This window comes from Setaria italica, chromosome III (genome assembly GCF_000263155.2).
Source record: "Setaria italica strain Yugu1 chromosome III, Setaria_italica_v2.0, whole genome shotgun sequence".
Taxonomy (NCBI): domain Eukaryota; kingdom Viridiplantae; phylum Streptophyta; class Magnoliopsida; order Poales; family Poaceae; genus Setaria; species Setaria italica.
The window spans coordinates 160,430-181,358 of NC_028452.1; the positions used below are offsets into that span (position 1 = coordinate 160,430).

Genomic DNA, 20,929 nt, shown 5'->3' on the forward strand with positions numbered 1-20,929 from the left:
GGAAATCTTGACATTTTCAGACTTTATTATTAATTAACTCTTAGGAAATCAGCCAAATCGGCCCATTTCTTGTTTGCAGTTGACGACTACTAGTTGAAGTTGAGCGACTTAATAATTTAATAAATATATAACATCACCATCCATCACTTCACAAGTTGGAAAATATTTAACCTTTTCTCTGTCCGATTCTCTGGATCAAAATCTTTGCTTGCCAAATGCAAGGGTGATCTCAAATATCCAATCCATTATCCGTACTTAACATCATCATCACCCAGTGGGCGCTGGATCTGGATTTCGTTTCTGGGATCAAAGTGAAAATTCCAGCCTAACAAAGGCACGTCCTAAATATATTATTCGCTCTCAGTTTGCTAATAGCGTTGACATCCTCTTTTCTTGGGTAAATAATGATGAAGAAAATAATGCATCATTCAACTACTCCCTCCCTCCCTAGACGATGTGGGTCGAACCTGTTCTAAGTCAGTTTAACCCACTAACCAAACACATACTAATAAATATCGTGGTCATCGTCAGTGACGTACTTTCTTGTTCCCGAGTTGATGGCTGCAAAGAAGAAGAGAAGGATGCTAAAGAGGAGCAGCGGCTCGATCTCGTTGATGGGGACTCCAATCTCGATGTTGAGCTGCGCGAGCGCTCCCTTGCCGGTGACGATTTCATGAAGAGCTCATTGGCCTTGGTGAAGCCGAAGAGCGGGCCACCCTCGCTGAGGCCGAGGGCGGCGTGGAAGCCCTTGCCGGGAGGATGACGACACCGGTAGAAAACTCGCCTTTAGTCCCGATTGGTAGGGGTCAAATCTTCCGAAAATCCATCCGGGATAAAGTAATCAAGACGAAGGGGGGCCTTTAGTCCCGGGTCATCCACCCGGGACTAAAAAATTTTGAAAAAAAAAACCGCGCACGCCCGCCGCGCGCGTGCTACCTCGACGCTGCTCCGCCCTAGCCTATGCTCCGCCTCGGCCTCCGTGCCGCTCCGCCGCTTCCAGCCCGCGCCACTGCTCCGAGCCCCGCCCCGTTCTGAGCTCCGTCCCGCGCCACTCTCTCCACGCCCTTGATCTGCTCCGCCCACCGGCTCCGCTCCACGCCCTCGATCTGCTCCGCCCGCCGGCTCCGCTCCACCCGCGCGCTGCCACCGGCTCCCCCGCGTGCCGCCGCCCGCCCTCGCCCTGCTGCCGCTCCTCACTGTTAGTGAGGGGCGAGCAGAGGGGCAAGGGAAAGGGAGCAGAGGGGGAAGGGGCGGCCACCCGCGTCGCCGCCGAAGGGAAGAGGAGGATAAAGTAGAGGAGGGGGAGGAGGAAGGAGAGGAGAGGAACAGCTAGCTGCTAATGACTTAGCGCGTGGAGAGAAAGGCACATGGAAGATAAGGCTCGTGGCATGGAAGAGAAAGAAAACTGATGGGGCGAGCGCCTTTTGTCCCAGTTGGGAATTCTAACTGGGACAAAAGACCCCCCCTTTTGTCCCAATTGGTAATTCCAACCGGGAATAAAACTTATCTCGGTAGGCAACCAGGATAAAAGGGGGCAGCGTCGGTGGGATATTTTAAAGCCGTTATAACCGGGACTAAATCTCTTCCCCGCGATGGCCTTCGGGAGCACATTTTTAACCCGGGACTAAAATTATTTTTATCACGGGTCAAATATTAACAGGGACAAAAGGGGTGGATGGAAGGTGAGTCCTCTGCTCTCTACTAGTGCGAAGCCCGTGTTGGCGTTGGCGTCATCTTCGACGAAGCGGCCACGGTCGCTGAGCGCGCCGATGGCCCCGAGACCCGAGTAGGGTGAAGAGTATGAAGAAGAGGAGCAGCGGCGAGGCATCATCCCAGGTTGAGCTGGGCCTGCAGGATGCCCTTGCCCGTCACTGCCTCGCCTAGCAGCGAGGCGGCGAAGCCCAGCATGGCAACGCGGCCCACGAAGAGCTCGTTCTCCTTGGTGAAGCCGATGCCGCCGGAGGTGCTGAAGATGCCGTCCTCCACCCCGACGCGTTTGCTGCTTCTTCTTGGTGGTGGTGTTCTTGTTCTTGGTGTTGAGCACCGCCACGATCTGCCGCCGGCTGCTGCCAATGCCACGGACGCTACCACTGGCCTCCGCCTGCTGCCGATGCATCCAAACGCCGCCGGCACGGATGATCCCGTGCATTTATATGCATCTTCATATTGGTTGGCCCATCTGGTGTTGTTACTGTCTGACTATCTCTGATGGATCGCAGCTACTAGAAGCTTGGAACTCCTTCCAGCTGGACACTGATGCAGTGTGTTCGGCACAGCTGGCCCTAGTGTCCCAATTAGCAGCAGTTACAGTGCTAGGCTGCTGCAGCTGCAAGACGACGACGCTCTTGCCAATTGGCATGTCCACCTATGACCTACCCTTGTTGTTCTGTCACTCTCAGTTCCAATCGACAAGGGAGATTTCCCCTCCTCTTCAGTTTCTGAGAATTCATTCTCTACAAGGATGATGACGAATGAAAAGTAGAAATTTCAGTATCATGTACACAGGTTGCAGCTAACTTATTGGCGGGTTATCAGATACACGACACACGAGGGACTGTGCATGTCGTCGGTTCCTGCATCCATGGAAGGATACGATCTTCCTGGTGGGCAACTAGAGGTCAATAAGGTGTATAAAGTTTACCTAGACAATTTGCACAATCCGGTTCCATGGTGTAGTGGTTAGCACTCCAGACTTTGAATCTGGCGACCTGGGTTCGAATCCCGGTGGGACCTTTTTTTTTTTCCTTTTTGCAGTTCTTCCTTCTTCGTCCAAAAGGGAGCGTTAGTAACAGTTGAACCACTCCGACTCAGCGGCGGCACCGGCCATGGCCTCGCCGGACGCCCCCGCGTGGCCGCCTCGCACAATGGCCGCTCCGAACCCTTCAAGCTCGGCATCATCTGGAACTGGTAGGTCAATTCATCAGTTGAGTTGAGAATTCATGAGATCCCCTGGGCTTCCCCATGCATGCCACCACTCCTCCTCAGCTCCATCTGGTTCTGATCTCGATGCTGCTGCAGGTACCTGTCGGTGGAGATCGAAGAGCCCTTGGATCGCTCGCTTCGTCTTCTGCGTCTCCTCCGCAGCCGCACCTGCATGCGTCTCCCCTGCCCAGGCACTCTCTCGTCTCATGGGATTATTCTCCTGTAGCCTGCTCAGCCCTTGTCGATCAGCTTCATCTATTCTGTCTGGGATTGGGGCCATAAGGCAAGATGAGTTCTGGAAGCTAAGCACCGGCTGCTTTGCATTCCGTACATATATAAAGGAAAACTCTTGTACATGTTCACACTTTTATACACAGCTGTGCAAGTTTAATACAAACTCGTGTTGAATTTAGCTCGGAATCGCATGTATCTATCCTTGCTCTTGTTTTCATTTCTTTACGTACGAAATCTGTAGAATTCCATTTTAAATCTCAGCATCCCTTAATTAGCTTGCTTAATTGAGGTAGAAAAAGGAGACTACCCGCAGATGGAGTATTTACTCCTCCTTGATGATAAGCAGCATATCACACGGACCAAAGAGGTCCGATCCGACTTTTGCGCTTTCAAACATATATCCTAACCACTAGCCAGCCAGTTTGAAAGCGCCTGGACCATCGATTGAGCGGTTAGAGTAGTTCAAGCGACAAAGCAGTCATACTAGCTAGGAATATTATTTTTGCAAGCGCTGTAACCATGAATGAATTGTAAAGATGAGTTCAATAACATCACTCTTGATGCTCCAGAAAAAAATATGGATCTACTTGGCGCATGGCGTGGCTCCAACTCAAAAAATTATAGTTTTTTGTTGTGAATGGTCTACTGTATCTTCGTTGAATAGGCTCACATGTCAGTCTTTACTTTTCTTCTCTTCTCTCCCTCATTTTCTCATGCACATCCAACACCTCGCGCGGCCATGGCAGGCGAGCGTGGCGTGGCTCAGTGTGGCCAGGGGGGCGGGGGCGGTGCGGCCCTAGCAGGTAAAGATGCCGGATCCAGTAGGCAACAACGGGGTAGGAGGTCGGACGGGACCATGGTGAGCGCGACGAGGGATGAACATGGTGAGCGTCGGAAGGGAGGAAATGTGATGAATCAAGCAGGAAGAAAAATTAGAAATTGAACCGGCCCCAACTCCATGAGGAGGTACCGAAAGTTGATTTCTGGAGCACCTCTTGGTTGTCTTGGAACCAATCTCTAGATCCAGGTTTTTGTTGGAGTTGGAATTCGTGGAGCTGGATGTATTTGGCATGAAGTGGTTAGGAGTGGAGTGCTGGCAAACACCTGTAAATATAAATGTAGTGAATAGCTTAGTCCAGCCTGTGCCTAGCTCGAAGGAGCCGTTGCGTTCTTGTACAATGAGTGGGCCTGAGCAGCAATTTTTGTTGTAGTTGGAATTTGTGGAGCTGGATATGTTTGGCACGAAGGGTTGGGAGTATCCAGCTAAGCATGCCGTGTGACATTCGGTACGCTACAGAATCACGCCTAATGTTTATAAGGCAAAATTCATGAATGTTGTAAGTTACAGATCGATGTACATGTGCATGTGGATTCGAAATCTTTTCACAAGGAAGAAAGAATATTGGCACTGTTTTTGTAGAAATCACGTAAAATGATCCTAAAAGAGGCGTGTAGAGTATAAACCGAAAGTAGAATTGGAGACGATGCATGGGCCAAGGCTCTTCTCTTCTCCATGTCCGTTTGTTACTCGTATGGTGGTACCATTGCAAGGTGTCGTCCGTGTTTAAAGGATGAAAGCCAACAAGAAAATTACTACAACAACCAAGCAGCCAGCCCCTCGGTAAAATAAAGAGCAACAACAAAATTGCCGGAAAATAAGGCAATTCTATTTTATTTTTTAAAAAAAAGAAAGACAAGATCCATTTGGTAATCCATCCATCTTCTCTCTGTTTTTTTTCTGTTAAAAGGGCGGAAAGCACGCGACGCGACCATCTGTTTCTGTTCCATCTCCTCCTCCTCATCTTCATCTTCCATCTCCAAGTCCATCTCGTGCCGTGCAGCCGTGCAGCAGCCCAAGGGTCAGGCAGGGTGTGGTGGCCTGCCTTCCTGCCGGGCCGTGGTTTGGACACCCAAACCCTAGCAGCCTCTGACAAAGTGACAATGGCGCACCACCAGCCGCCCCCCGCCGCCGCCGACGACCCCATCGTCGACCGCGACGTCTGGCTCGCCTGCGCCATCCCGCTCTCCCGCCTCCCCGTCGTCGGCGCCCAGGTCTACTACTTCCCCCACGGCCACGCCGAGCAGTGCCCCGACCACCTGCCGGCGCCGCTCCCCACGCCGCACCTCTTCCCCTGCACCGTCACCGCCGTCGGACTCGGCGCCGACGACAAGACCAACGAGGTGTTCGCCCAAATCTCCCTCCAGCCGGGCCCCCACCGCGGGCCCCCGCCGCCCGCGCCCGACGCCGCCGACCTCAACCTCAGCTTCTTCGCCAAGCAGCTCACGCAGAGCGACGCCAACAACGGCGGCGGCTTCTCCGTCCCGCGCCACTGCGCCGACCACATCTTCCCCAAGCTCCGCTTCGAGGACGATCCGCCCGTGCAGAATCTCGTCATGCGGGACCCCGTCGGCGACCACTGGCAGTTCCGTCACATCTACCGCGGCACGCCGCGCCGCCACCTGCTCACCACCGGCTGGAGCAAGTTCGTCAACGCCAAGCTTCTCGTCGCAGGGGACACCGTCGTCTTCATGCGCCGCCCCGACGGCGAGCTCCTCATCGGCCTGCGCCGCGCACCCAGGTACCCCGTCGTCGCCAGGGCCGCCGACCAGCCGCCGCCGTGCAACGCGCGCGCGAGGGTGCCGCCCGGGGACGTCATGGAGGCGGCGCGCCTCGCCGCGGAGGGCAGCCCATTCACCGTCAACTACTTCCCGCGCCAGGGCGCCGCCGAGTTCGTCGTGCCGCGAAAGGAGGTGGAGGACGCGCTCGCCAGCCGCTGGGAGCCAGGCACGCAGGTGCGCATGCAGGTCATGGAGGCCGAGGACGCGCGCCGCACCGAGTGGGCCAACGGCACCCTCAACAAGCTCCACCCAAACATATGGCGAGCGCTCGAGGTCTGTATACTATCCTCCTCCTGAATTCTGATAGATCAGCCATCAGCAGAAGATCGAGCAGGCTACCATTAGAGCAATCTTGACCAGGTTCCTCGAAAAAAAGAGCAATCTTGACCAGTAGTAACTTTCAAGTCACTCGGTACTTTGTGCTTAACACATCTTGTTGTCTCGGATCGATTGATTATTCTATTCACTGTCGTCGTCGTCGTCATTTTGTATTGTGGTCTGCCCGTGGTTAGTTGTCCTGTCGGATACCTTGACATGTCTGTTTCCACTCCCCAGTAGGCCTGCCTTTGTCTTGTTCATATCTTTCTCGATAGCATGCTGTATCATCTAAATCTCGGCATGTTGCCTGTGCCCGACTTCGAGTTTGTATGCATCATATCCTCCTCTTTTTTCTTTCATTTTGTTTTGGCATATCATGCCAGTTTTTGACATGCCTGTAGACATGCGTGTTCTGGGTTTCTGAAATTCTACTTGACGCTTCTGCAGATTGACTGGGATGACTCCTCGCCATTCTCACTAACCAGGAGCAGATATGTAAATGCTTGGCAAGTCCAGTTTGTTTCATTTCCTCCTCTTCTGAAGAGGCTGAGGATTTCTGACACAATGGCACCTCTGTGCTCTGGAGATGTCTCTTCCTTGGCTGCTCCACTGATCGGACCGGAAAGCCAGGCCATGGCTATACTGTTGGGTTCACCAATTCCTGCTGGCATGCAGGGAGCCAGGCATGATGTACCACCCTCTTCATCAACTCTGGGAATGCTCACAACTCAGCTGCTGTTCCCCCAGCTTAGCAGCGACCTTCAGATGCCACCGAGCGTGAATAGCGGTGGCTCCTCTGAGATTTTGGATCCTGAAACTGGTTCTCCTCCCAACAACTCTGTTAACATGCCTCCAGCTGAGCTTCCTGTTGAAGCGAAGGGCATACAACTCTTCGGCGCCACAATCAATCCGCATGTTGTGCAACGTGCTACAAATGGCGCTTCCGAAGAAGTGAATGGAGCTATTAATGGTGTGGTTGATGAAAATGTTGGAAAAGATCTGTAAGCCGTGGCAGCTGTACTTGAAGGTATGATATTCTCATCGCCTTAGAACTCTGGTTTTATTTAGTTGCAAGGAGAAAAAGCTGAAAGTGTCAACAAGATCATTCACACAGGCTCGATCATTGGTCTCCTACTTACATGTTTGCCTTAGTTATTGGCTTGTCACTGAGATTCTATTATTGTATAGTATGACCATCCGGAAGTGTCTTAGTCACACTGATTTGTGCTTGTGATTCTTTTTGTTTGCAGATGGTTGGATGAGATCTCACTACCTCTGCATTTGCATTTCTTCTGCGGCGTGATTCCTGCCAAGTGTCTTTGTGGTGGTTGCAGTTTATCAGTGAGTAGCCTTATTAGTAGGCTGGGTCATTCAACCCCAGCGACCCTAGTTATTTTCTGCTAGCTGATAGCTTTGCTAGAGATGAAGAGAAGCATGAGTGGCTTTATTAGTTTAAAAAAAAAATGTTCAACACCTTTGGTACTTGCAGCAGAGGTGCGTGAATTGCATTCTCCGCTCCATTTAGAGATTAGTTTGTTGGACTAATGCCAGTTGGGTTGGTTCTGGTAGACTGGTCTGGTGATCTGCTCTGCTCTTGTACTGTGGAACTATACATGTTTGGTTTTGGTATGGATCATTGGTCGCTTACTATGCCTTCAATCGTGTGGCGATCGTTGTATGTTTGGTCTGTCGATTATTGTGGTATCTTTGACATGCATTCTGTTTCAGGTCATGTGAAGTCATGTGCGTTGCAGAGAAAGCCATGCTCATCTTTCTGGATTGTGCGTGCGTATTGTTAAGGATTTTAGAGGGTGTCTGGATCTTTAGTCCGGATTAAAATTCATGTCACATTGAATATTCGGAGATTAATTAGAAGGACTAAACATAAGCTAATTATAAAACTAATTACACAGAAAGGAGGCTAATTCACGAGACGAATCTATTAAGCCTAATTAATTCATCATTAGCACATATTTACTGTAGCATCATATTATCAAATCATGGACTAATTAGACTTAATAGATTTGTCTCGCAAATTAGTCTTTATCTGTACAATTGGTTTTGTAATTAGTCTATATTTAATACACCTAATTACTATGTTTAGATGATGTGATAGGAATTTTAGAAGGGACTAGACAAATAAACACACCCTGTTCATTCGAAGGACGGGATAGCTTGCTTTATCATGAGATGGTCCCGAAATCTTAGGTTCACGAATTGTGGTAGCTTTCATGGGAAAAAGCAGTCAAAGTGCATGCGTGGTCTTTTTTTAGTTTTCCTTTTTCTGCGCCTGAAAAGAGAGATGATATCGTAGATCTTTCTGGCTTTAACAAAGTATATAAAGTCCTCCACCTCCGCTGGACACTAGTGTGGTCCGATTTCTCTGTGTATTTTTTCCCTCATAGTCACAGGATGATACGTACTAGGAAGAAAAGAAAAGGTTGCGACAGGCAGGCAGACATGTGCAAGCGTGCACATTATGCTACGTCAACCTAGTCTAGTGGTGGGCATGCAGTACATCTTGGACTGTCTGTCCTGTCTGCCAATCCATCCATCCATCATTGTCCAAAGATGACTGCTTGTCGATTCATGAACGAATTCACCTTTCCTGCAAATGCAAATGCAAATGCAATGCATTGAGGCGGACCAAACAGACATCCGATCCGACGACCACTGTCCACAGCTCACACCCCACACCAACAGCAGATGCAGATCACTCATCACTCCTCCCATCTAGCAGCTGTGTCTGTGTCATGTAATAACTTTTAGCACCTCAGTTACATCTCAAATTCTTTTCTTCGTTTTCTTTTCTCTTTGAAAAATGGAGATTACTCCTCTGCTTTTATTGAAAGCATTTGCATGGATACATGTATGAGTGCCAAACAATCAGGCGATTCAGAGTAGTACAAGCAAGCACACATGGATCCAATCCACCAGTGTACCATCGTACATGTACTTGTTTCCTTTTTCTTTTTGTCATCAAATATAAAACCCGCATGAACATGCTAATAACAAAGACCTCGAGAGAATCACACGTAATGCCGCCCTAATTCTATTTCCCCCCTTCTCGTTTAGTACATATATGCATGCATGTTGTGAGTAGAGTATAACATCTTCCGATACATATAAAGAGTAGCTGATTGCATTGCAGATCATCGATGCAAGGCTGCTTGCATTGCAGATCATGGATGCAGAAGCAGCAGGTAGCTGACTCACGACCACGGGCGGTCGGCGCGCCTCCGCGTGAGGCTCCGGATCCAGCCTCTGCCCCTGGCCTTGGAGCGATCCCCCGCCGCCTTCTTTCCGTCCAGGGCGGCTGCGGACCTCTTCCAGCGGGCCAGCTGCAGCAGCCGCCCCACCACCTGCTTGCGCCACCGGGTGACGCCGCCGCGCTTGGCGTGCTCCACCACCAGGACGGACGTCGAGGAAGACGAAGACCTCACCGGCGCCGGGGGAGCTGCCTCTGCCTTGGTGTGGCTGTCCCACGTCGCCTTGCCGTTGTCCTCGAACTTGATGGAGATGAAAGAATCTTTTTTTTTTAAATTATTTTTGCCCCCGGCCGGCCGTGTGCATGCAGATGCAGTAGTGGCAAACAAATTAAGAAGAGGGAGCGAGCGATCAATTGATGTACCGATCGAGCAGACATTACCATCGAGGCTTGCGGCGGAGGTGGTGCCGTCGGAGTGAGCTGCGTCGTCGTGGTCGGGGCGGTGGTGCCGGGAGTCGAGGCGCTGGAGGAAGGAGGAGCCGAGCGCGAAGACCTTGGGGAGGGAGATGCTGCTGCTGCTGGTCCTCCTGCGCCGGAGCTGGCCTTGCTGCTGCTGGGTGGTGGGATCCTTATTGAGGAGGAGGAGGAGGCGGTCCTTGAGGCAGTGGGCGCAGACGCCGACGACCACCTCCCTGGGGTGGAAGCAGCAGTAGGGGCTGTCGCCATGCCCGTACGCCGGCGGCTTGTTCATGCTGCTGCTGCTGCTGCTTCTTTTTAATTTTGAGATCTCCTGGAGCTCGCTGGAGAAGAGGATCGGACTTGGCTTTTCAATCAGAGAGAGAGAGAGAGAGAGAGAGAGAGAGAGAGAGAGAGAGAGAGAGAGAGAGGAGAGGGTTGGGCTGCCTGCCTGTGCCCTGCTCAGCTCTGTGCCGTACTGGTACGTGGTATGGTCTGTCTCAAAAGGGAAAAAGGAGAAGGGAAATTGGCAGCAGGCAGGCGATCCGATCCGGCTGCCAATCTCTCAATTCTACTGTGATTTTATAGAGTATGTATGTTAAACAAAGAGAAAAAAGGGAAACAAGTGCATATGCGTTGTTAATTACTACTGCAGTAAGTAAGCTGGTATGGATGACTTATGATGGGTTTAATTTGTAAGTAATAATAATAAAAACAGAGTGGAATAGTATGAATGATTAACAATTGATAATGGAGATGGAGCAAGCCTCGAGTATCAGAGAAGGAAGGATGGTCCAAGTTTGATGGAGAAAAGGACCAGCTAGCAGCTACCAACATTTTATTTCATTCCATTTCATTTCATTTCATTTCCATGGAACGAGTGACTGACTGACTGACTGATTGGCTCATTATTATTATTATTATTATTATTATTATTATTATTATTATTATTATTATTATTATTATTATTATTCGACGATTTGGGATGGGTGGAATGCTAGGTAGATGCATGTCATGTGGACAACACGTTAAAGGCAGTGCACGTGGCCCGTCCACGTCGCAATCAAAGCTTTGCCGCGACACGGTCGTCTCTACCTTGCTTGCCCTTCCCTTGAGGACGTATTGGATTGTATTGTAGTATTGATTGGATCGTATGGTATTCCATTTCCATCCGTATATATATGCGTGTAGTGTACGTATATATCATATCGATCGTCTGGTCAATGCATGCGTACGTATGTCCTTGTGAGTATGTGTAATCATATCATATATACTTACTAATACTTTGCATCTCTTGTTCTGGTTTTCTATCGTCTGTCTGGTCAATGCATTGGATCGACATGTCGTCCTTGCAACACAGTACTAAGTGAACAAGGAAGCCCGATCCAATATTCCAATGCCTACAGCCTACACACCTGGCTCTCAACATTGTCAAATGCCAAGCCAAAGTGGGGCAACAACAAAACACTACAGGGCACATGCCAAAACTGAATAAGCGAGAGACACTTGTGTTTGCTCATGCCTTGCATACAGCATGCATGCTACTCAAAATTATGTGCCACGTCACCTGGCTACGCCTACTGCCGATGCAGCCAGGCATCATCAAACAAAACTCCTGCATGCAAACTAAGAGTACCTCTATCTAGTAGTAGGAATCTATGCCTCGCAGCTTACAAATCCATGACCGACCAACCAGCTTCACCGAATCAGCCCAGTGCGAGCAGAGCTTGTTTCCAATCGTCCAGGATAGCATCGAGCTGCTTCAGAATCCTGCTACGTTCTCTCCCAATTGGTTCAGAGTCCACGATGAATCGCTCCTGAAAAGGAGTCTATTGATTCTCTCCCAATTGGTTGCGGTCTTTTAGAGGTCTCCGGTTCAGGTCCAGGATGGCCCAGCTGCGCCAGGGAACTGCACAAACATGGGATCTCCCAGGCTACAAGGATGGCATTCGTACCTCCTGAAAAAAGAAGACATACAGCAAACAAGAGGTAAAGTTAAGTGGTCATACTCTGACAGTCACACAAGATAATAATGCACTTCTAAAACACCCATAACAGTCAGCGCAAAGTAAAAGTTGCCAAGTTCACACTCTCCAAAAACTATTAATAGGTTCAGAACATAAATCAGCCGAGCAGAGAAAATGAACGACATATTATTATTTGCTACTATGGTTTCACTCATGCAAATATATTGAAATCGATACAGCATGAGCAGAAAAGGCACCTGACCATGACAAAAGCATTCAATTATGTGTAGTAATTTTAGGGGCATGATTAATACTCCCTCCGTCCCAAATTACTATCCGTTTTGACTTTTCTAGATATGTAGCTTTTGCTACGTATCTAGACATATATACATCTAGATCCATATTAAAAGTTTTGTATCTAGAAAAGCCAAAACGAATAGTAATTTGGGACAGAGGGAGTATACAATAGTAATATAGTACGCTGTCGCCATAGCACAAAGCAAACATGTTTATCAGTAACAATGAAGGGCCAGTAATGGAAAGAAACCAGTTTCAAGACATAACCGATGCTTTCCATCGTTTAAGTGTCCAAGCAACGGTTCGCTGCAACATGCCATGCATCATGCCGCCATGCAGAGCTTAAGTCCAGGAATTGTAATTGAAAGTGCATGGAAATTGAGCCAAAAACTTATGAAGAACAAAACATCTCAGCCTTCTGCTGCTATTACTACGAGTACCAAACAAATTAGTGTCAGCATAGCACAAAATACACATGTAGCAACTTAAAAGGCATCCATCAAAGGACCATAAAAATTGCTGCCCAGTCCAACAAAGTCTGAGGATTGTGAGGAAAACTTTGCTGCTGCTATGTTTATGCAAGATGTCACTTCTGCACAGTGAAACGTTCAAACGTGACGGATTTTTGTCTCCCCCTTGAGGCTACGATAAAAAATAAAGATCTAAAAAAGGCTTACTTGTATTAAAGAAATCCCCTAGTATCAGACTGCTCTTCATAATCATCTTCCAGATTAATTAAAGGAATTGTTCGCCCATTTCCCATGTTGCGAACTATAGCCTGTCCACCTGCCGATTGATCGAAAAGCATTTGCCCATCCGTCAAATGGCAACTATCAAGTGCATGTTTCTCTGCACCATCATGTAGAAGCATTTGCTCACTGTTCAGATCATAGCCATGCAAATCACGCACACCTGTAGGTAAAAGCATGACCTCTGATTCCATTTGGTGATTATTGACATGATGTCCGTCCGCACTATGACTTAGCAGGAGCTGCTCACCACTCACAGGAATGTTCTCCATCCGGTGGTCATCATGTTCCTGTTCATCTTCATTTTGATTCAGAAGCAATTGCCCATTGCTCAGGTGAGATCTATCTGTATCATGCACACCCATGCCATGATTTAGTAGCAATCTCTCATTTCCCAACAGGTGATTATCCTGTGCATCTTCAACAGCCTCATTGTTCAGATCATACCTATTCAAATCATGACCATCCTTCAACATGCGATTATCCCCCGCATGCTCGTCTTGACCTTCATTTTCTGAAGTATCATCCTGCGCATGTTCATCAGCCTCACTGTTCAGATCATACTTGTTCAAATCATGCCCATCGCCCAACACACGATTATCCCCTGCATGCTCATCTTCACCTTGAGTTTCTGAAGTGTCATCGTTAGTTTGCTGGTGCGTCTGACCAACTAAGAAAGGTCCAGAATCAGAAGCATGATCTGCGGGAGGATCACCAGGAATCTCAGGAATTTCACAGCCACCTGGAGCTTCTATGATGCTGAGGTCAAAAATTCTGTACCAAGCTGGCAGCTCTTGTTCATTCCTGTTAAGGTCACCAACACTAGTCTCAACTTCACTCTGTGGTGGTGGAGCCTCCATTTCGTCCCTTGCTTCAGAGCAGCCATTGTCCTCGCCCAACGGTTCTATCATACACGCATCCGTGGGTGCACAGCCAGCTTCCATTTCCTCTACAGCATTGCTGAGTTGGGACTGGCTGAGCACCGGTTCGTCAACAGATTCCGATGGATGAAGATGAACATCGACATCAGACAGTTGGGGCTGGGTGACATCCATCTCAACACCATATTCATCATTCATGCGAGCAGCTGCAAACTCACCATCCTCGTCTTCAGAAATGTCTTCAGCAAACTCGCCTTCCTCGTCTTCAGAAATGTCTTGAGTATGCTCTAGTGGGATGATCTCCGACTCCATCTCCCCATCTTCAATAGGCATTGACCGATTGGCAGTGCCATCCGCCTCCTCTGCAACCACCACTGAACTAGGTACCCTCTGCTGCCTTGGCATTTCATCAACATCTCCGCCGCCGGCAGCAGCAGGAACAATGCCAGAGTCTGGCACCTTGGTGTGATCGAAATCACGACCGCCTGCTCGCCAATCTGAATCATCCCTCCTACCGCCAGCGTGGTGGCTCCTGGTCCTGCTTCGACTCCTGCTCCTGCTCCGGCTCCTGCTCCTCCTCCTTCGATCCAGTCTGCTATCAGCGGAAGGCCGGCGATCGTTATGTGAATAGGACCTCGACATTGGGGGCCTCTTGGGCTCTTGGTAGTCGCGAGTCCGGCGGGCACCCCGGTCCACATCGCCGGCGTCGTTGTACTTACGCCTGGCGTCAAAGCTTTGGCTCCTCCTGTCCCAGGTGGACCTCCGGGGTTGCCTGTCGTGATCCTCCCTTCCGCGGCCCCATTCCCCAGCGTCCCGCCGCGATCTCGGGTCGTCTTCGTCGTCTAGCTTCCTCCCGTAGGTGGCGGGAGAGGGGGCGGGGGCCTCGTGGCGTGGGGCGGGCTTGTGATTGGGGTCTTCCCTGGCCCGGAGAAGGTGCTCGGGGAGGACGCCTTGTGCGACCAAGTAGTTCGCGGCGAGGCGGCCGGCCTCGAGCAGGATGCCGGCGCGCGAACGCCGGTCGCCGGCGGCGGAGATGTCGGGGAGGGGATTGTCGTCGTAGCGCGGCGGCGGCGGGGGCGGAGGGGGCCGCTCGGGGCTGCGCCTCTGCGGGTGGGGAGGGCGGCGCTGGTGGCGCGGCGAGGGCGGGGGCGGTGAGCGGCGGCGGTAGCGTCCTCCACCTCCTCCTGGTCCTCCCACGGAGGGTGGGTCGCGGCCGCGAATGCGCGACCTCGGCTGCATGGAAGGAAGGGGCTCTAGGCCGGAGAGCCGAGCGGTGGTCGTGTGAGTGGCGTTGTCAAATCCGGCGGTTGGCGCCGCGATGGGGCGGGCGAATCCGGCGTCCGTCCGTTCAGTGACGTTCGTTGGGAGTCCGGCGAGGCGCAGATCCCAGGCGAGGTCCCCGCCGGAGGCGGCGGCGGGCGGCGGAGGCGAGATACTGGATGGCTGCGCTGCGACGAGGGTTTGCTTTTGCAGTGGTGGCGATGGGGGGGCCGGCAGCCACACCAACGATAGTGTCTCTATTTATTTATTATTTATTACAATTTTTTAGTGGAGTAATTTATTACAATTTTTTTTCTTTTCGAAATGCTACCAGGTGAGGTGGCCTGTTAATTCGTGAGTGATTTTCCGTTAGTGTGGGGGGTCAAACCAAACCATGGGCGTCAACTGCTGGAGGGGAGGGAGTTTTACACGGCCCAAAGGCACCCCAAAATCTATCGATGAATGATGTGCAGTGGACCGAACGGAAGCATAAAATCACAAGCTCAAAAGGGGAAAGGGTTACTCCATTCCAAAGATGGCATACCCCCAGATTGAATCCCACTCCCAGCCACAGCTTTTACTACTACTCCTTTTCTGGCACCCAAAGCAGTAAAGCCCAGGAATGGAATGGAATCGATGCCATCGCCAATCTGAGAAGCACCTGCATAAACGAGTAATCCCAACCATCTCCATTCTCCAAGAATAGAATTGCCAATGCCAACAACAAAATGAATTTATGAGTATGGTTATAAACTTCATCCCCGACACAAGTTTCACTCTGCCAACCTATATAAACTTACAAATATTTCATAAAGTATCACCTGCCAACCAACAAGTAAAACAGTAGCCCGGGGACAAAAGACTTTCACATTACACAATAACCGACAAGTAAAATGGTCAAACAGGCATCACGGGAGAGTTTCAACGAACAAGCCTCACCATATCTAATGATTCATCAACGCCGAGATGAACAGTTCAGGTGACCATGAAATATTAAGGTGGGATAGCAGAACAGACATACTGCAAAAAGGCATCCAAGAACTTCCATGCTTAATCAGGGTGGAAGGACAAAATAGCATGGCACCTTAAGACTTCTGTATACAATAATTGAACTACGAGCCACATTTACACATTTCCTGCTTCCCACGTCTTAACCTGGTCCTGCACAATAAGCATGCCTGAGTACAATAGTTGGTAATTAACTCTTTCGATTATCCAAAACCGATCTAAGATGGCACTCCACATAATGAAGCAGATTATTTACAAACCTCTAGGTGTGCCTTCATGCGGACCCATCTGTGGCCCAAACATCTGCATCACAGTTCTCAGAGCCTCTGCAGCCTGCTCGGGTCCTGTCAAGTTTATATGGATGCCTGGTTCACCATGTTCCCTTTCTTGTCCACTAGAAGCTTCGTGTGCCTGATTTCCTTCGTTACCTGATCCTGAGAAGGCAAAAGGAGGAACTGCAGCACCAGTTGGAACAGAAGCAGGTGGAGGGTTTGAATTTCCTGTTTGACTTGATCCTTGCCCACTAGCATTGACATTGGCTTGACCAAAAATGTCATTCAAATTTATACTTATCGAATGTCCAGATGGTGGTTGGCCAAGATCGGATCCACGATTGATGAAGTTGGCAAAGAATTCAGGACTTGGAGAACTACCCGGTGGAAATAGATTAAAAGGAATACCATTACTTGTAAACATTGGATGTGATCCTTGAGCTTGATGTGCGTGTGTATTCTATAAACAAGAAGATGGACTAATTGTCAATTTAGAACAAAGAACAATATAAAAATGCACCATGTAATAAAAAAACAGAATTATAGTACTTATTTGTAGGAGACATCTCAAACTCCATCTGAAAGGCATAGGTAGTTTCTACTGACAGTACCTGCTCTTCTGGTGGGACTTGTTGTTCAGCCAATTTCTTTTTGGTGACCTAAGTTTGGGGGGCAGAGAGCAAATTGAAGAATAAAAAAAAAATACTGAATAGCTTCCCTACACATCTTTCAAATGAAAATAAAGTAAGAACATAAATCATTACCTCAATATTCTGCCAGACATTTTCATTACTAGGATCAAGCTCAGCGGCTGCAAGAAGAGCAAAGTAGATAAACTATACACTCACATTTTTTTCAAATAAACAGAACAGCTGTGTATCATTCTCATTAAATTAGAAGAAATAAACTATACAAGGCTGAAGACTAACAAAACTATAAACTCCCACATTATTGGATATCATAATTCTATAGTGCAGAAAAACATGCAGGGCTTACAAATGGAACAGTTTGATCATATAAATGAGCATAAGAATCAATGGAATAAATTTGATGTGTCAAACTTTGGTAGCTCAAACAGTGCTGCATGCCACGATAAGAAAGCATGGTATGGATTTGGTTGCAGAATTTGGTAAGGACTCAAGAGGCTCTGAGTTAATGTTTGTTTAACTGGATTTCTTAAAAGTATAGATGTCCAAATAGGAATATAAACATAGTAGTTTTGGTATAGTGCGGTGAGACAAATTACAATAGATTGTTTTGTCAAAAAGAGAAAGAAGGAAGAAGATTGCTTTTAGGTTGGATGTCACTGTAAGTTGAAAATGAAGAAACAAAAGTTTAACTACTATGTCCATAGTTCAAATAAAAGGGCCCTGGCAGCAAAACTTGTCCACGCATGTAAACTGCATCTGCTAGCTGTGGAAAAGGTTAAAAAGCACAGCACGACAATAGTTACCTTTCAAGTAGCCCTTGTATAACGCATCTTGATAATTCCCCAGAGCAAAATAAGCAGATCCAAGTCGGCTATATGCTTTACTATAGTTGGGATCAATTTCGATTGACCTTAGGCAATCCTCAATAGCTTCTTTGTTCATATTAAGAAGGGTATATGCAGCAGCCCTGGAATTTCATGTATTTTTTCATGTTACATAAAGGTGGAAGCCAAAAAATGGTATTATGAAATAACTATCGGGGTTAATGAAACAGCTGCATGAAGATGAAAAAGTTGAAGATCTCTTTGGTCGAAAAGTTCCCAAAAGGCTTCTGGCCAACTCATTCTTTCTCAAATTTGTGTGTTCCCTAAGCCTTCTACAAAGCTTAGTTGGTGGAAAGTGTGGGTATACACCTCCAAGGCTCCACTCAGGTTTGAGTCCTCTACACCTTGAATTATGTTGTCTATTTCTTGTTATTGACAGTGGGCCCTAGTTCCTACTAGGTTGGTTGAGTTTGTTTTTTCTAGGCCTTCCATCACCTCTAGTATTGAGTTTCCAGAGCGAACTAAGAACAGGTACAAGGTACTCGGACTTGCTACCTCATTACACGTTACAACGCCATAAAAGTAAGATTTAAGAAGAGGAATGCAAGAATTTTGAAGCAACAAGAAATATATTCAGGCGGTAAAGTATTAAACTGCCATTAGTCGCTTAAGAGTTAAGACATTTCAAGATCCCATTCCACATTACAGTTTAGCACATGAAACTGGAAAAAAAAATCCAATTTCAACTTCAACATGTTATCATGAAAGACAAAAAGGAACTACCATAGCAACTTGCAAGCCGCATGTTCACAGCCATCAGAAGTTTCTCTAACTGTTTCATACCTGTTACAATAGTAAATAGCATTTTTCCTGCTCAATGCCATGGCACAGGTGTACTGTTCTACTGCTTTAAGGTGTTGGTTTGATCTCATGAATTCATTACCTGGTAAATAAATAAAGAGTAAGCAGTCAGTTAACAGAACCCATCACATTCACATTCATTTCTTGATGCATATAGAAGGCCTGGCCATTGACTTTTACATTTGCATATTAAAATATTATATGAAGATTGCCAAGTTGGAAGTTGCACATCTATGCACAAACTAATGGCCACATACCTCTTGATTTGAAGGACTCTGCAAGGTCTACTAAGCTTGCCTTTTTCCTTCCTGACTTTTGCATTGACTAAATAGAAACAAACCACAGGTCCATAATTAATCATAAAATATGTCAAGAACGATCAAGACTAGAAAAGGAGAAATAGGTTCAGTCCATGTAATGATTCTCTAAGCAAAAAGATAGCTCATCTTACTAGTACTGCTTCATTGAAATATTGTGTTGCTTTTGAAAGTTGGCCAGGATCTTCAGCTCCAGCAGATGATGTCTTAAAGAAATTGATTTCATCGAGTGCAGCATAAACTTTTGCAAATAGTTCGTCTCCTGAATGGTCTGACAAAAAAATCAATAAAGGATCACAAGGAAAGAGTTAGTTTTAACAGGTGATAACACCATGGCCTTGAAAATGAAATCAAGATACACAATAAAGCATGAAATTTGCAACTATATCTGAATACAGTTTATGCTATAGTCATACCTAAGTCGAAGGTATCCTCCACCTGGCTGCCACTCTGATTAGGATAAGCGAAAGACCATATGAGAAGATAATATAACTAAAGAATGGTATCAGTGAAGTGTAATGAAACTGTATCGATCAGCATATGATATATTGGAGTTCTGACTAACATGCACATAAAATCAATGTGTAACAAATGTGACAAATATGGTTAAATAGAATGGTTGTTAAATAGAAACACTATTCATGTGACAACTGTGGTGCGATATACAGGGGGAGAGAGGGCATACATTTGATGTTGTACATTTATTTGAGTCCTCCTCAATATTTGATGTACTCGCGCTTTGCGATGGCTTGTTTGATACTGATTGCGATACCAATCCAGGTCTTGGCTTATCTCTTTCATTAGCTTCGAGAGAAGAAAATAGTTCAAGTAACAGTCCTGGTTGTATCTCCTCGCCAGCGGCTGATGAGTTGACACTAAAAATAGATTCCAGGCAATCCCTAGCAACTTCGAGAGCTTCAGGATCAGCCCCAGGAGCTAATTCAACTGCATTGCAGACATGGTTTTATTGTCAGGAAAATGAATGGCAAGAAACTCAAATGAGCGAAACCCAAAGCATGAAAGCAGCCATGTGTTTTGGTACTGCTAAAAAGGGAGAAAGATATCGTTTTTCTTACTCTTGTTCGTGTTAATTGATTGAATTATTTGGATATTGGGTCCCCTTAGTTAACTGCCTGTCGTAAATATATGGCACTTGTGCACCAATCTAGAACCAAATTTCATGCCGTTTTAAATGCATCCGACCATCTAGTATGCCTACCACTCCTTGGAAAGCCTCCACCTCCAAGTTGGAATCTAAACTATTGCTACAAGCATCTCTAACCCTAATCTAAGATACTCATACTCGCAAAAAAAAAAAACTATTTTAGAAGGTGGATTTTGCCTTACCGCCGGAGAGTAAGGGTTTGGACAATTAATTATCCGAAAATGGAGCCGACATCGAGATCGAAAAAAAAGTGCGAGCGATGCCTAATTTTAATTGAGTTTGGCAGCACGCAGGAGCAGAGGACTGGATCCCCTCCCAAGCGAAGCGAGCTCCCGCGACCACGCCACAAGGTGTGTCGATTCGATCATCCAGAGAGGGAAAGGGAACGGGCGCCGCTGCCTATTACGGACTAACAATCAGACGCTGATGTGGGGGAATCGGATTGGAATAATGGTGGGTGGCGAGCAGAGGGGGAGACGGGAGTACCGACCTGAGTTGAGGAAGTCGAGGAAGGAGAGGACGATGCGGCGGGAGACGGGCGAGTCCGAGCGGGTCATGTTCCCCATGGATTCCTTAGCCCGCCCGCTCCAGCGCCGGCGCCGGAGCAGCGAACGGTGGTTGTTGGGGGTGCGGCGGGGGCGGGGCGGGGTGGCGCCGCGGCGGTGGACTAGCCTACTCCAACACTTTGACGGTTGACTCCACTTCGCGCAGCCCATTGGGGTCGAAAGTGAAATACGCCTAGTGCAGAGGTTCTTTGTGCAAATATTCGTTCCATTTCGCCTGGTTGCATTGCTTTGCATCTCGTCTTGTGATCTTGAGAATCAATTGAGATTTTTTTTTTTTGAAACGAATGCGTTGAACAAGCATTGGTTACTCTACTAGCAACTTCATCAAACAAAGTTTTCTTTTCGAACGAAACGA

At 47.8% G+C, this 20,929-nt stretch overlaps 4 protein-coding genes, 1 non-coding gene and 1 pseudogene across 6 annotated transcripts; 2 read left to right on the forward strand and 4 right to left on the reverse strand.

The window, feature by feature from the left end:
• Nucleotides 1-505: 505 nt before the first annotated feature.
• On the reverse strand, nt 506-2,359 carry LOC101767569 (annotated as a pseudogene).
• A 302-nt stretch (nt 2,360-2,661) lies between these two features.
• Nucleotides 2,662-2,733, forward strand: TRNAQ-UUG. The gene has a single exon. It is a non-coding gene; the product is annotated as a tRNA-Gln (tRNA).
• Nucleotides 2,734-4,809: 2,076 nt separating this feature from the next.
• LOC101757257 (auxin response factor 13) lies at nt 4,810-7,806 on the forward strand. Its single transcript, XM_004959897.3, has 3 exons — nt 4,810-6,048; nt 6,541-7,120; nt 7,344-7,806. Exons 1-2 carry the CDS (start codon nt 5,098-5,100, stop codon nt 7,096-7,098), a joined length of 1,509 nt encoding a protein of 502 aa, XP_004959954.1. The 5' UTR covers nt 4,810-5,097; the 3' UTR covers nt 7,099-7,120; nt 7,344-7,806.
• Nucleotides 7,807-8,915: 1,109 nt separating this feature from the next.
• LOC101757651 lies at nt 8,916-10,338 on the reverse strand. Its single transcript, XM_004959898.3, has 2 exons — nt 9,743-10,338; nt 8,916-9,622 (listed from the first exon to the last, which is right to left on the reverse strand). The coding sequence occupies exons 1-2, from the start codon at nt 10,050-10,052 to the stop codon at nt 9,306-9,308; spliced, it is 627 nt and encodes a 208-aa protein (XP_004959955.1). The 5' UTR covers nt 10,053-10,338; the 3' UTR covers nt 8,916-9,305.
• A 786-nt stretch (nt 10,339-11,124) lies between these two features.
• LOC101758055 lies at nt 11,125-15,168 on the reverse strand. The gene is made up of 2 exons (XM_004959899.2): nt 12,699-15,168; nt 11,125-11,715 (listed from the first exon to the last, which is right to left on the reverse strand). Exon 1 carries the CDS (start codon nt 14,888-14,890, stop codon nt 12,704-12,706), a length of 2,187 nt encoding a protein of 728 aa, XP_004959956.2. The 5' UTR covers nt 14,891-15,168; the 3' UTR covers nt 11,125-11,715; nt 12,699-12,703.
• Nucleotides 15,169-15,616: 448 nt separating this feature from the next.
• LOC101758469 (small glutamine-rich tetratricopeptide repeat-containing protein) lies at nt 15,617-20,701 on the reverse strand. 2 transcript variants are annotated; one of them, XM_004959900.3, is made up of 11 exons: nt 20,499-20,693; nt 19,529-19,788; nt 19,260-19,293; nt 18,978-19,114; nt 18,784-18,850; nt 18,509-18,608; nt 17,645-17,808; nt 16,956-17,002; nt 16,803-16,850; nt 16,180-16,651; nt 15,617-16,072 (listed from the first exon to the last, which is right to left on the reverse strand). In XM_004959900.3, exons 1-11 carry the CDS (start codon nt 20,572-20,574, stop codon nt 16,062-16,064), a joined length of 1,416 nt encoding a protein of 471 aa, XP_004959957.1. In that variant the 5' UTR covers nt 20,575-20,693; the 3' UTR covers nt 15,617-16,061. The 2 variants fall into 2 exon arrangements, with proteins under 2 accessions (XP_004959957.1, XP_004959959.1); XM_004959902.4 differs by lacking the exon at nt 15,617-16,072 and having other exon boundaries at nt 16,345-16,651; nt 16,741-16,850; nt 20,499-20,701.
• Nucleotides 20,702-20,929: the final 228 nt, after the last annotated feature.